Genomic DNA, 12,914 nt, shown 5'->3' with positions numbered 1-12,914 from the left:
GTTCAGATAAGTTCAGATAAGTTGCAATAAGGTCTAATAAGTTCAATAAGGTCTAATAAGGTCCAATAAGTTCCAATCAGGTGCAATAAGTTCCAATCAGGTGCAATAAGTTCCAATCAGGTCTAATAAGGTCCAATAAGTTCCAATCAGGTCTAATAAGGTCCAATAAGGTCCAAATAGTCAATGTTTAATAAACATTTGTATTATGTCCACTATTTTGTTATTCATAATTTCATATCACTATTAGCGGATTATGTTATTATTAGAATTTTAATTAAAGTACCACAATGATTATATAGTATTATACTTGTATTAGTGTCTATTATTTTATTATTTATTTGTATTATGTCTATTATTTTATTATTTATTTGTATTATGTCTATTATTTTATTATTCATATTACTATTAGCTGATTATGTTATTATTAGAATTTTTTATTAAAGTATCACAATGTATAGTATTATACTTGTATTATTCTCTACTAGTATTTTATAAAATTAATTTTTTGATTTTCTACTAGTGTTTTATAAAATTAAAACAACACTATTAGATATATTAGTGATGAAAGTTATGTATAGGCAAATATATAAATAGTAATTTTTTTGTTAAATTAATTATCATAAGATATAATTAATAATCATTATTTTTAAAAGACGATTTATAACAATTATTATTCCATAAAAAATTTTGAGGGGTAGTATTTACACTAGTGGTAATATTTATGTTATTCATGGTCAATGTTTTTGTCTAATAAGGTCAAATAAGTTTCAATCAGGTTCAATAAGGTCTAATAAGTTTCAATCAGGTCCAATAAGGTCTAATAAGTTTCAATCAGGGTCAATAAGTTCCAATAAGGTCCAATAAGGTCAATCAGGTTCAATCAGGTCCAATAAGTTCCAATCAGGTTCAATCAGGTCCAATAAGTTGAATCATGTCCAATCAGGTCCAATCAGGTTTAATAAGTTCCAATAAGTTCAGTTCAGGTTCAATAAGTTCAGTTCAGATAAGTTCCAATAAGTTCAGGTCCAATAAGTTGAATAAAACGCACCCTAATATGATTTCGGATAGACTATAAATTATTATAAACATGGTGTTTTCAAGTTTTTTTAAAAAAACTTTTGGAGTGTTACGAATTTACAATCTTAAACTACATAGGAATAGGACTTGACTAAGTTAGGAGTATAGCATAGTAGTTTACAACACCCTCACGGTGCCCAACCTACACCTTCAGAAACTCTCAGTTTCCCTCACTCATACGCAAATTCTTCGCTCATACGCAAATTCCAAGGCTCGAATTGCAGAAGCTCGTTTCAGGTTCTTGTTTTGTTCCTTAAATGAATCTACTTGTTTAGACGATTTTTGTTGCGAATTTTGGTGTGAATTTGCGATTTTTCAAAATCTACTCCATGTGATTATTCATGCGATTGGTTTTATGCGGTTGTTATTGTTTGTTTCATGAATTCAACTTATTTTTTCTTTATTTCATGTTTTTAGGGATAAATTACATGTTGTGAACTTATGATTAGAATTAATGGTATAACTTCTTAGTTCATGTTTGTTTCATGGAACTAAATGATAAGAAAATTTATGTTACAATTTGTAGATGGGAATATTTGTGCTCACTTGTTCTTGTTTAATTTCATGAGCTCAATCTTACAAGTGTTGTGGCTGGAAATCAGGATGAATGACCTGTCATCCCGAGGCCGCCCCGGCCTCCTGAGGGACGGGCCTGCTTCTAGGGGGTGACTGTTAGTTTTCTAGATCGACGGTCCACCTACAGCTTATTTGGTTAGTAGTCATAAATGGTGACACTGGTAATAGATTGTAGTATAAATTTGTAAAAGAATTTCACGATGCTATTTCTATCTCATCCCCAAATATCCCTTTTCTTCCTAAAATTTCATTATCATTCATTAACACTTGAGAAGGTGGTATTAGGTGGTAATGAAAATTTATAAAGGAAAAACTCATGTTTTGCTTAGAAATTTTATTTACATGGGTATTGATATTAGAATTTTTTTACAAATTTACACTAAATTACATTAACATTACCAGACCACTAATCAAACGGGCGGTAATGACATAAGATAAGAGGCCTGTGTTTAATTCACGTTTGTTTACGTTAAGCTCATCTTGCCTCATGGACATGAGTGAGTCCTGGAGATTATAAATAAGGTAAACTTGATCCAGCTCTGTAACCATACATTTGCTTTATTGGACTTGTTCATTTGTCGTCCAATTGTTGTCCAAATTAGTTTTATGTTGTAAAGCAAGGCACACTACTTCTATTATCTATCAAGCTTATCTTGCTTAATACGTGATTATGTTCTGGCTTCTGAAATTAAATTTCATGAGATTCTTATCATGATCATTGTTTTTGCTTCTTTGGGATTTTGGAAACTAAATAGTACTTTATGGTGTTTGACAGAAAAAACAAGCTGAATCACAGGGGTCAAATTGTGCTTTCAGGGAGAATGGCCAGTCCACAAAGAAGCTTGGAGCTCTTTAGTGAGGATCTGATTATTTATATTGTGAGTAAGCTCTCTGAAAAGGATCTCATTAGGTGCAGGTGTGTATCGAAAGAGTGGCATAGAATTATCACCCATGTTTGCATTCCCATGTTGTCAGTTGAGGCTCCAGTTTCTGGAGTTTACTTTCGTATTGCTCGGGTAACCTGTAAGTCGGGAGAAGTTACAACACACTCCCCTCCAGTTGTTAGAGATCTACTTTTTACCCTTATCGCCTATCATGCTAGGGTGCACATCATGGATGCTGCTCCTTTGAAGGTGCATCCACGATGCTCTTACTCTGGCAATGTTCTTGATGATGAATTTGGCTTTGAGGGCATGTCTTATGCAAAAATATTGCCGTTTGACCATCGTGGGCCTGATTTTTTGGACTGTTGCAATGGCTTGCTTTTGTTTGTTCATCGTCCTAAACCCCGGTTTTACGTGTGTAACCCTGCCATCAAACAATGTGTGCCCGTCCCTCCCCCTCCACCTACAGTCCATCTGCCTTCTCTTTATGCATCATTAGCTTTTGACCCTTCTGAGTCCATTCATTACCGTATTGTCATCGCATCGCTTGCAACTCAGCCACAGGGTCTGCATATTTTTTGCTCCCAAAGTGGAGAGTGGACGACACATGAGGTCCAAGTAAAGCTACCGGTTCCTGCTGAGAGATTTCGGTTGGTTAGGCACTGTGTTTACTTGAAGGGCATGTTATATAGATTATCGTTGTCTAACAGGATTCTATGTTTTGACCTCAAAGCTAAGACAGCCCGTATAATTGTGTGCCCAAACAAGATAAAAGATAAGATGCCAAGAGGATGTTTCGGGGTGTTAGCTGGCTCTCTCTCGTATGCAAAGAGAGAATGTGGACATTTTTGGGTCTGGTTGTTTGACAACCACAGTGAACAGGGTGAATGGATATTGAAATATAAAATATCCACCTCTCACATATCTAAACTTGCATCAAGAATCTCGTTGAGTGGTTTACATGTATGGTTACAGCCATATGCACTTCATCCGAAATCCGACATCTTATTTGTGGGCACTGCGCGTTCTCTTATGATGTATCATCTTGGGTCTGGTCATATGGAAAACGTGCGGAGTAATGGACTTAGGGATATGCATTGTGGCTCCTTGTTCTCTATGTTCACATATACACGCACCATAATCACGCTGAAGAACTGGTGCAGGATTCCTAACGAACTAGATGTGAGTATTGACTAGATCAGTTTCTTTTAGCTTCTGTCTTGCCTTTATTGCTTGTTGACAACCTCATTTCAGTTATATCACTTACTAATGGTATACTTCATTCTTCTAGTCATGGTTTGATTGGTAGCATAGGACACTCTTTCATCATTATCCATCTTTTCTTTTGTAGTCTCTCTAAGTTCTTACTTAAGGATGTCTTGTCTGATCTTTGGCTCTTACAGTTAGGAAAAGGAACATGATTTCCCAACTAAGTATAGTGTTAGAATTGATATTGATTGCTTGTTTGATATAAATGTACTTTTAGACTGAAAAGCTCAGCTTACTTACCATGAAGTGCCTGCCAAAGAGATAATGGCGCTATGTACGCACTGCCGCCATAAGCTCCTCATATACCAACTTGAGCTTGGCTTTAAATCCCAAAAGACAACTAACTACTAAAGTATGCAATGGGATGGACATCAAAACTGCCCCTATCCAAATCCCGAAGCATTGATTACTACGACAAATAAACTTAGCTTCTCTTGAATTACGCACTCTGATGACTGCAGATTTGCAGACCTAGAATGGAAAGTTTTGTGATAATACATCTGGTGATCTTAGTTTCTTCGTCATGCCTGGTGTTTATAAAGGTTTTCTAGGTGTAGCACTAGCATGTGGAGAAACCTCCTTTGATCATTTCCTAGACTGGACTGGAGAAGGTCCGTTGACATCCTGATGAGTTAATCTTGTTTTAGGACTGCCACTTTGTTGTAATTGGATTTTAGGGACTTTGTGTACATATCTTTTGGTATCACTACAATTTCTATTGCCATAGGGGAAAAATATATAGATGTAGAACAATCTTGAATCTGAGTCAAGACTCGAGCAATCATGGGTATCAAAATGATAGGCGAATGGCATCCATGTAGGCAGCAAGTCCCTGAAGATTGAAATATGTATAACAATGTAGTATCAAAGCAAATCCACTAGTCGTTTGTAGCTATACTCATTGTCTCATTCCCTCTTCAGAAATCTAAGCATAGCATCATCCTTCTTTTGCTATGTATGCATCTTGATATTTATATGCCAATGTGGGAAGGATATCTTCATTTGGATATGGAAGCTATCTGATGAACCTATTAATGTAAAACGAGATCACCCCAAGGACGCCTTTGGCATCCAGGGGCCACGGGCCGACAATAGAATCCTGTTCAATTCAAGAAGTGTTATGCATTAACTGTCCGCTCCCCGGTTGGGCAGTAAGGGTGAGAAGGCAATCACTCATTGGAAACTTAAAACCAGCATTCTTAAGACCAAGGAGTCGGGGGGAAAGGGGGGATAACGTTATGTTTCTTAGATTATGCAGTTGAAACTAAAGTTGCTAGTTTGATCTTTAAAGCCACCAGAACAAGAATTCTAATGAGGGTTGTAATAATCATTGATTATCTTGTTTCCCTTCTTTCATACTTTGTTTTAAGAGAGTAAAGTTTCGGTTATGTGCTGTGGGATTAAATGTTTTTTGGCAATCAAGTATGTGTTTCAATGTTTGAAATTATTGTTTACTTGGAAAGTAGAAGCTGTCCACTTATCGTTACATGGTAGCTCATGTTTACTTTTGATGGTCAGAACTCTGAAGACGTGCAAGACAATTGGTGTTTCACTGAGCAATGATCTTATTTGTTCAGTTGTGCAAGAGCTGGAGGCTGTTGCAGTCAACCGTCAGGCACTGCACTGCGTTGGTTCTATACCTGGGTTAGAATAAAGGAAGAGTAGGCATCTGCTCCCTCTTTAGTTTATTGGTATTTGGTGGTAAGCTCAATAAGAGATACCAATAGGCTAATTGATTTGCATAGTTTCTCAAGGAGAAATGTCTAGAACAAAATCCTAAACAATCTTTGGTGGTGTATTCTGCAAATATTGTAGTATATTTATTATGAAAAGTATATTTATGAAGTATATGTAATATATAAAAACTCAATGTAGGCCCCTTAAAAAAAAACTAATGTATGAACTCTATATTATCCTAGACTCACATCACAGTACAATCATTGTTGGTCAGCGTGCCGTCCTCTAAGATAGCAAAATTTAATAAATGTGGCCTTAATCATTTATATTTGGATTAACTCATAATTCTATTTGATACAAGTTATTGTCAAGTGCCTTAATATTTAAAAACTTATTAACCAGGTTTTAGCTAAGTCTATTAGCATAACTAATTTTTCATTCTTACGTTTAGTGTCTCTTCTTCTCTATAGTTTAGTATGTAGTAGCACCAACGTACTCATAATGAAGCAAAACTAAATGGAAAAACAAATATCCTAATAATTACAAAAATTAAATAAAAACAAAAGGTAGAACGTTATAAGTCTCCAATCTTTGTCTTATATGTTTTTCTTTTGATGTCTTTTGCTTGATTAATAAAAGCTCAATTTTTAAATTTAATGAAGTAGAGAAATTAGCTGAAATGCACAACATGGTACACTCAAGTGGACTAGTGGAGTTTGTCTAGGCAACCAACCGTTTGAGTCTCTTAGGGGACTCAAACGGGGGCATTTTGGTCATTTTAAGCCTTGGAAATTTCACACGCGTGCTGTTTAGTACCAATGCTAGGTTAGATTGGTACCATTGTCCGAAAATTTTGATACCAAAGTAAGGTTGCTTGGTACCAATCCTGATAACAATTTGATACCAATACCAAGTTATAATGGTACCATTGTGTAACTTTTTGAGTGTTTGAGTCTTTTTTGGACTCAAACAGTTGATTACCAAGGCTTTCTCCACTCAAGTGTATGATAAATAATCTCCATATCCAAAAAAGATATGATCACTCCCAATTCTCTTCTCTGAGGACCCGTACCAAAACAAAGTAGGCGGAACTGTACTGTCACATCACCTATTCTGTTCCACATCATCTCTAGTTGCTCATAAAACGAGATTCAAGAGTAAGATACAAAAAAAAACTTATTGCATACACTATATTCAGCCATTTCTCGAAACTAAAACTCTGAAGCTTGACAATTGCCTCTCAACAGTACGTAAATCAAGATTTACATCTGTCCAAAACAGAAATAAGAAAGATTCAAAAACAGTATTCAGGTATCAAGCATCCATATTCATGTACGTATTTTCTCTTCCTATTTTGGGAGTGATACTGTAGTGCTATCTAGTCATTTACAAGTAATATTGTGATGAAGAGCTACAGCAACATAGCGAGCTATTATATACAAAGTATCAAAACTATGACATCCAGCAATAGTTTGTAATGAATCACAATAACTGCTGCAATTGATGCAAGGGTCTCCAAGGTAGTGTGGTATGAGTAGTCTTGTCTCTACCTCCTATTCTACATCATCAAACAACCCGCCTGCAGTTGAAGAAATAGAAATCAAGCATAAGAAGCAATGAAAAGGCATTTAAATCAATAAATATTACAAGGGAAGCATCTCCATGGGATGTAATATAAACCACCAAGTTTGTGTTTTTTTCTCCACGGGGAAACAATCTCACCCCTAAATTTGTGTTTTTTCCCCAACGAAAAGCAATTTCCATTACCAACAACAAGGTGGCATTGGATGAGAATGAAAATTTAAGAAGAAAAATACACTTAAGATAAATTAGCATTACCATGATAATGAACAATGATTTTCTTCACAAATTTATATACAAATTCATTTCCAGTACTACCGTTTATAACCAACTACCAAACAGACCGTAAGCGGCATGACAGGTTGCTTATTTGAGAAAGGGAAATACGGAAGTGCCTTTCCATGCTTACAACTTCCGTACATAACTTCAAATATCATGGCATGTCAGTTCTCATAGGAACTGGATCTCAAAGAACTGAACTAGCTTAATTTTTTTTGTCATCATTCTAAACTTTGGGCTTTCTAGGGACAGCTAAGGTAATTAACATCATCCTAAACTTTGGGCTTTCTACTGGACAAAGGGACAGCTAAGGTAATTAACAGCATTATGGTTGCCCTATTTTCATTTGGGCTCTTTTATATGCAAGAAATTTTGAATTAATATGAACGTAGAACTTACAGCCTATTTATACATCGTACTCATCCGTCTCTATGTTTTCGTCCAGGGATGTGGCATCCTTGAGAAGCTGACAGAAAGTAAAACAAAAAGAGACCGAGAGAGAATTAGTAACAGAAAACGTGATAAGATGATCAGCACAGTCCAAAGTACATGATATTATTGAGCATGATAAAGTCTGCAACTCAACATAATACAAAAACACTTAGCAACTAGATGACCCAGCAAGTCCTACCTCAAGAATCTCTGAAGTAGAAGGCCTTTTTGTAAATTCCTCAGAAATCAAAACTTTGATCAAATCCTTCTTCTTGATATCCAACGAAGATTTCTCCAAATATTCTCCTCTCTTTTCTGAGTTTCCCAACACCTCGTACCTCTCTTGAGTTGTGCCGAAACCAAATCCATCAAACATCTCAAACAGAATCATCCCTAGACTAAAGATGTCTGATTCTAGGGGAAACTCTGGCAATTCTGCTGTTAACTCGGGAGCAACATAGTAACCCCTAGCAATAGGAACCTTCACCATTCCAGCCAAAAAAGAGCCTGCAATCACGTTTATAGTTAGCACATGACAATCTAAACTACAAATATCTGAAAATGATACCTTTGCTATTGATAAGCCTACTTAATCACTGATGTATATCTCTTACTTAGCATATTCCCTTGTTTATTTAGATACTCCTTGTATCTCTCTACTTGTACTTATGTTTACCTAGTATTCTACTGCGGTAGATATCTTGTTTAGCTATCCTTTAATTTCTCCATATCGTTACATACTTACACTTGTATTATAAATAGGCTGTAAGTTCTACGTTCATATTAATGTAAACTTAATACTTTCAACAATATACTAAAAAGGCAAAACCAAATTCTTGTATTAAACACTGAGGGGTTAAACAAGTGTTAGTTCAACACAGAAAAACAAAACAAATAGAAAGATAGAGTTAGTATATGATGAAATGACAAGACTTACAAAAAACAAATGACACCAATTCGTAGTTTTGGATATTTAAATATTAGCTTACCTAAGCCAAAATCCCCGATTTTCACAATGCGTTCACCCGTAATGAATATGTTGGAGGGCTTTAGATCGCCATGTCTTATCCCTTTCGAATGAATATGTTGTAATCCTTTCACGATTTGAGAAAAAATATCCCAAACATGTTCATCTTTCAAAAAAGATTCAGCCTCCAGGACTTTGTTCAACGAAGTTGAACAAATCTCTTGTTGGATGTATACATGGCCCTCCGGTTTCACAAGAAACCTCTCCAGAATCCGCAGTCAAATCAAATGCACCCACTATCTCAGCTTCGAACCAAGCGGAGTAATAGCGAATGACATTCTCATGACAAACTACCGCCAAGCACAAAACCTCACTGCATAATTGAAATTTTTTTCGGTTAAACACTACCCATCCATGTAAAATATGTTCCCATTATCAACAAAAAAAAAATAACAACTACCTGATAACTAGATCATAGTCTAAACCTTCCTCAGTGTCAAGCAATACCTTCTTCACAGCATATTCTTGATTGTCTACCTTATTAACACATTTGACAACAGAACCGTAGCCCCCGCTGCCAATCCCCCCAAGTTCTTCAAACTCGCTCAAAAACCTAGACTCGAATCCACTTGGTCCATTTTTTGAACTTCGGATCAGTTTGCCGGATATCGGACATTTTATTTCCATATTTGATTTATCTACGGTTAGGTAATCACATGAACGAATGCAAGCTTATTACACATGAATACAAAGTATATACTGCTCATTGATAAGAAGTAGAACATTAAAAGAAAAGAACACGAAAACTCGATTGGGTATTTTATTTTCTTGAAGACAAAAGGATTGACCCATAAAAACAAGACCCAGAAAAGAGAAAAAGACAGAAACACAATCAAACAAAGAACACAAAGTGACAAAATCAAAATACTAAAAGCCACAAAGTTGATGACCATCCCACGCCAAACCACTCCATTACCATCCTCTAAGATGAGTTCAAAATCACCAATTTCTATTTCATTATTAGACCCATTTAGCAAAAGAAAAACACGTATATCGAATGGAATCAAAACAATTATAAACGCACAAACGAATTAATCGACAAAGAAAAACAAGAATCGAACGAGAATGAGAGCGAAGAAAGAAACTGACCTTCAGACGTCGTGAAATATGTGCAAGTGAATGTGAGACAAAAAGTAAAGAAACAAGGAGAGAGACTAGGATTTTGATGGGAGAAGAAAAATGAAAGTAGAGAATAGAAAACTTACAGAAAAAAAAACAGAGACAATTTGTTGCTGGGACTTGGGAGTTGGGATTTCTCAGTTCTCAGTTCTCAGTTCTCACAGACACAAAGATGCGAAGGGGTGAAAAATTAAAACAAAGCGGCTACACATAGACTTCCAATTGTGAAAAAAAAAAAAAAAATGGCGGGAATACTCATTTATTAAATAACTAGTTATGAGGCTCGGGTTATACCTCGGGTAAGAAAAAAACTCCATTTATTGATATAATACTTTATGATAATAATACTAGATACAACTTAGTCGAGTGGTTAAGACTTTAATATATGTACTTGAGGTCTCGAGAGTAAACCATGTACTATGTAATTTCTAAATTTTTTATTGTACATGGATTTCAATAACTCAAACTCCCTAAAAATAGCACCACGTAGCACAGTTTCTTGTTTATGCACAAGTAAAGTTTTGTAGTCAAATTAAATTTGTAATTTTTTTTTATTGAGTAATCATTTTTCTCATGATGTCAAGTTACTTTGTTAATGCTTATTTAATTTACTATTGGAATTTTTTACCCATTTTTAAATTAAAAAAACATATAATTGTACAGAATCTGAATATCTAATTAAATATATATATTTAGCTAAGAGTAAAAAAATATTTTATTACGAGACACCATACTTCCTTTTTGGCTTATATAATAGAAATAAACTTATTACTGTATACTATATATTAATGTATAGCTTAATTAGTTAAAAATAAAGAAGTAATGTGTATGCATACCTTTGTTTCAGACATTATACTCTAAATTATCTAGGTTGGTTATTAGATTAATATAGAAAAAAAAATCTAATATAAAATCATACTTCCTCCGTTCCAAAATAAGTGAAACACTTCTCTCATTTATGTGAGAGCTTTTTGAGACAAGTGTTTCACTTATTTTGGAACGGAGGAAGTAAGTATGTTGATTTACATCACGAAAAAAATATATCAAAAGTTGTTGAATTTCTCTAATTTCGGAAGAAATTTCAAGCTAGCACATTGTAATAATGTCGGCCTAAGAGAGCTATTCAATTATGACTTATATAAAAAGAGAAAATATAGAAAAAAAAAAACTCAAATTGATTTTAGTAAGTAGGGTATTAGGCTATGTTTAGTTCCCCTGAAATTTTCTGATCTGAACTTATCTGATCTGATCTGAACTTATTTTCTCTGAACTGATCTGATTACAAGATCTTATAATTTAGATTTTTCTCAATCTATAAGAAAAAATATAGTCACGTGGGGTCTTGTTTGTACTTTATTAATATTCAATTATTATAATTTTTACTAATATGTAATGAAAGATATTTAATAATAATAATGAGTTTTTAAAACTGACTGATCTGATCTGAACTTATTTTTTCTGATCTGATCTGATCTGATTAGATTTGAAATAAGCAAAAATAAGGTGAACTAAATATAGCCTTAGTCAATAAGTAGACATATATTGTAAAAGGAACTTAATAAATCAATGCCCCCTTTGGCCCTTTCAACTTCCTATACCTTGGCTCCCATGTTTTAAATGAACTCGTACTAGTCCACAAAGTATTTGGTCAATTCAATCTTGACGAATCGAACAAACTCCTATAAATGATATGAGAATGATATAAATTGTTAGAAATGAAAACAATAATGGACAATGGTGTTGATGACCCCACAACAGGCCTCGTAGTATCAATTAGGTGTGAAAGTTTGGTGTGCGGTTTGGATTAGGGTCTAATCCAATCCGATCCGAATAAAATTTGGATTTCAATTTTTCAATCCGAATCCAAACCAATTAGGGTTTGAATCTGATCCGATCCAATCCGAAATTTCATACTCTAGATTGGATCCGATCCGAAAATCCAATTTTTTAAAAACTTTAATTTTTCGATGAAATAAATTAAGCACAACAACAGCCTAGTAGATTTAGAAAATGGGGAATTAAGTGCATTTAGTGTTTTAGGAGAAGGATTGAAGTGCTATGTGCATTGGATTATGGAGTAGTTCTTTTATAATAAAAAATCAGTTAAGCACTTAAGCCCAATCCAGATACATAATACAAGGCATATTACTATTCGGTTATATTGGATTTTTGGATCCAATTACCCTCAACCCAATCCGATCCGAAAATCCAATTTTTGAAAAATTCTCAATCTGAATCCAATCCGAACACAGTTCGAATCCGATCCGAATTACTAATTTGGATTGGATTGGATTTATTGGATTTTGGATTTTATCCGAATAACTTTCACCCCTAGTATCAATGCAGGACAAATAGTGGTGAAATAAGTTTGCTAATCTCATACTTAATCTATATCTATACAAATAGTGGTGAAATAAGTTTGCTAATCTCATACTTACTCTATGGCTATGTTTAGTTCACCTGAAATTTTCTGATCTGAACTTATTTTTTCTGATCTGATCTAATCTGAACTTATTTTTTCTAAACTGATCTGATTACAAGATCTTATAATTTAGATTTTTCTCAATCTATAAAAAAAAATATAGTCATGTGGGGTCTTGTTTGATTCGACTCAATGAGTTCTTTATTAATATTCAATTATTATAATTTCTACTAATATGTAATGAAAGATATTTAATAATGATAATGAGATTTTAAAACTGACTGATCTGATCTGATCTGAACTTATTTTTTCTGATCTGACCTGATCTGATCTGATTAGATCTGAATTAAGCAAAAATAAGGTGAACTAAATATAGCCATATATCTATACAGATATATTAGAAAGCGTGTCGATTGCATGACAATGTATATACAGCACGTGACACCTCAGTCACTCCACTAGAACTGTCCAATGTGTACATAAGTCGTCTTAATTAACAAAAGTAAAAATAACTTGCAACAAGATTTGAGTTTGTGACCTCTTGCTATTATATATGACACAATTACCATCT

At 34.3% G+C, this 12,914-nt stretch overlaps 1 protein-coding gene and 1 long non-coding RNA gene across 8 annotated transcripts; one reads left to right on the top strand and one right to left on the bottom strand.

Annotated features, from left to right (window-relative positions):
• Positions 1-1,140: 1,140 nt before the first annotated feature.
• On the top strand, positions 1,141-5,651 carry LOC104882987 (hypothetical protein). 5 transcript variants are annotated; one of them, XM_048639201.1, is made up of 5 exons: positions 1,141-1,314; positions 1,680-1,788; positions 2,056-2,175; positions 2,429-3,719; positions 5,384-5,651. In XM_048639201.1, exons 4-5 carry the CDS (start codon positions 2,475-2,477, stop codon positions 5,453-5,455), a joined length of 1,317 nt encoding a protein of 438 aa, XP_048495158.1. In that variant the 5' UTR covers positions 1,141-1,314; positions 1,680-1,788; positions 2,056-2,175; positions 2,429-2,474; the 3' UTR covers positions 5,456-5,651. The 5 variants fall into 5 exon arrangements, with proteins under 5 accessions (XP_048495158.1, XP_048495160.1, XP_048495157.1 ...); XM_048639203.1 differs by lacking the exon at positions 2,056-2,175; XM_048639200.1 differs by lacking the exons at positions 1,680-1,788; positions 2,056-2,175 and having other exon boundaries at positions 1,142-1,314.
• A 995-nt stretch (positions 5,652-6,646) lies between these two features.
• On the bottom strand, positions 6,647-10,207 carry LOC125495014 (uncharacterized). 3 transcript variants are annotated; one of them, XR_007271467.2, is made up of 6 exons: positions 9,892-10,207; positions 9,203-9,440; positions 8,765-9,115; positions 7,975-8,282; positions 7,743-7,809; positions 6,647-7,062 (listed from the first exon to the last, which is right to left on the bottom strand). It is a non-coding gene; the product is annotated as an uncharacterized LOC125495014 (long non-coding RNA). The 3 variants fall into 3 exon arrangements; XR_007271468.2 differs by having other exon boundaries at positions 10,008-10,206; XR_007271466.2 differs by having other exon boundaries at positions 9,203-10,201.
• Between the last annotated feature and the right edge of the window lie 2,707 nt (positions 10,208-12,914).

Source organism: Beta vulgaris, chromosome 2 (genome assembly GCF_026745355.1).
Source record: "Beta vulgaris subsp. vulgaris cultivar EL10 chromosome 2, EL10.2, whole genome shotgun sequence".
Lineage (NCBI taxonomy): Eukaryota > Viridiplantae > Streptophyta > Magnoliopsida > Caryophyllales > Amaranthaceae > Beta > Beta vulgaris.
Note: the sequence above shows the minus strand (reverse complement) of the source record. Positions and strands in the feature narration are given on the sequence as shown.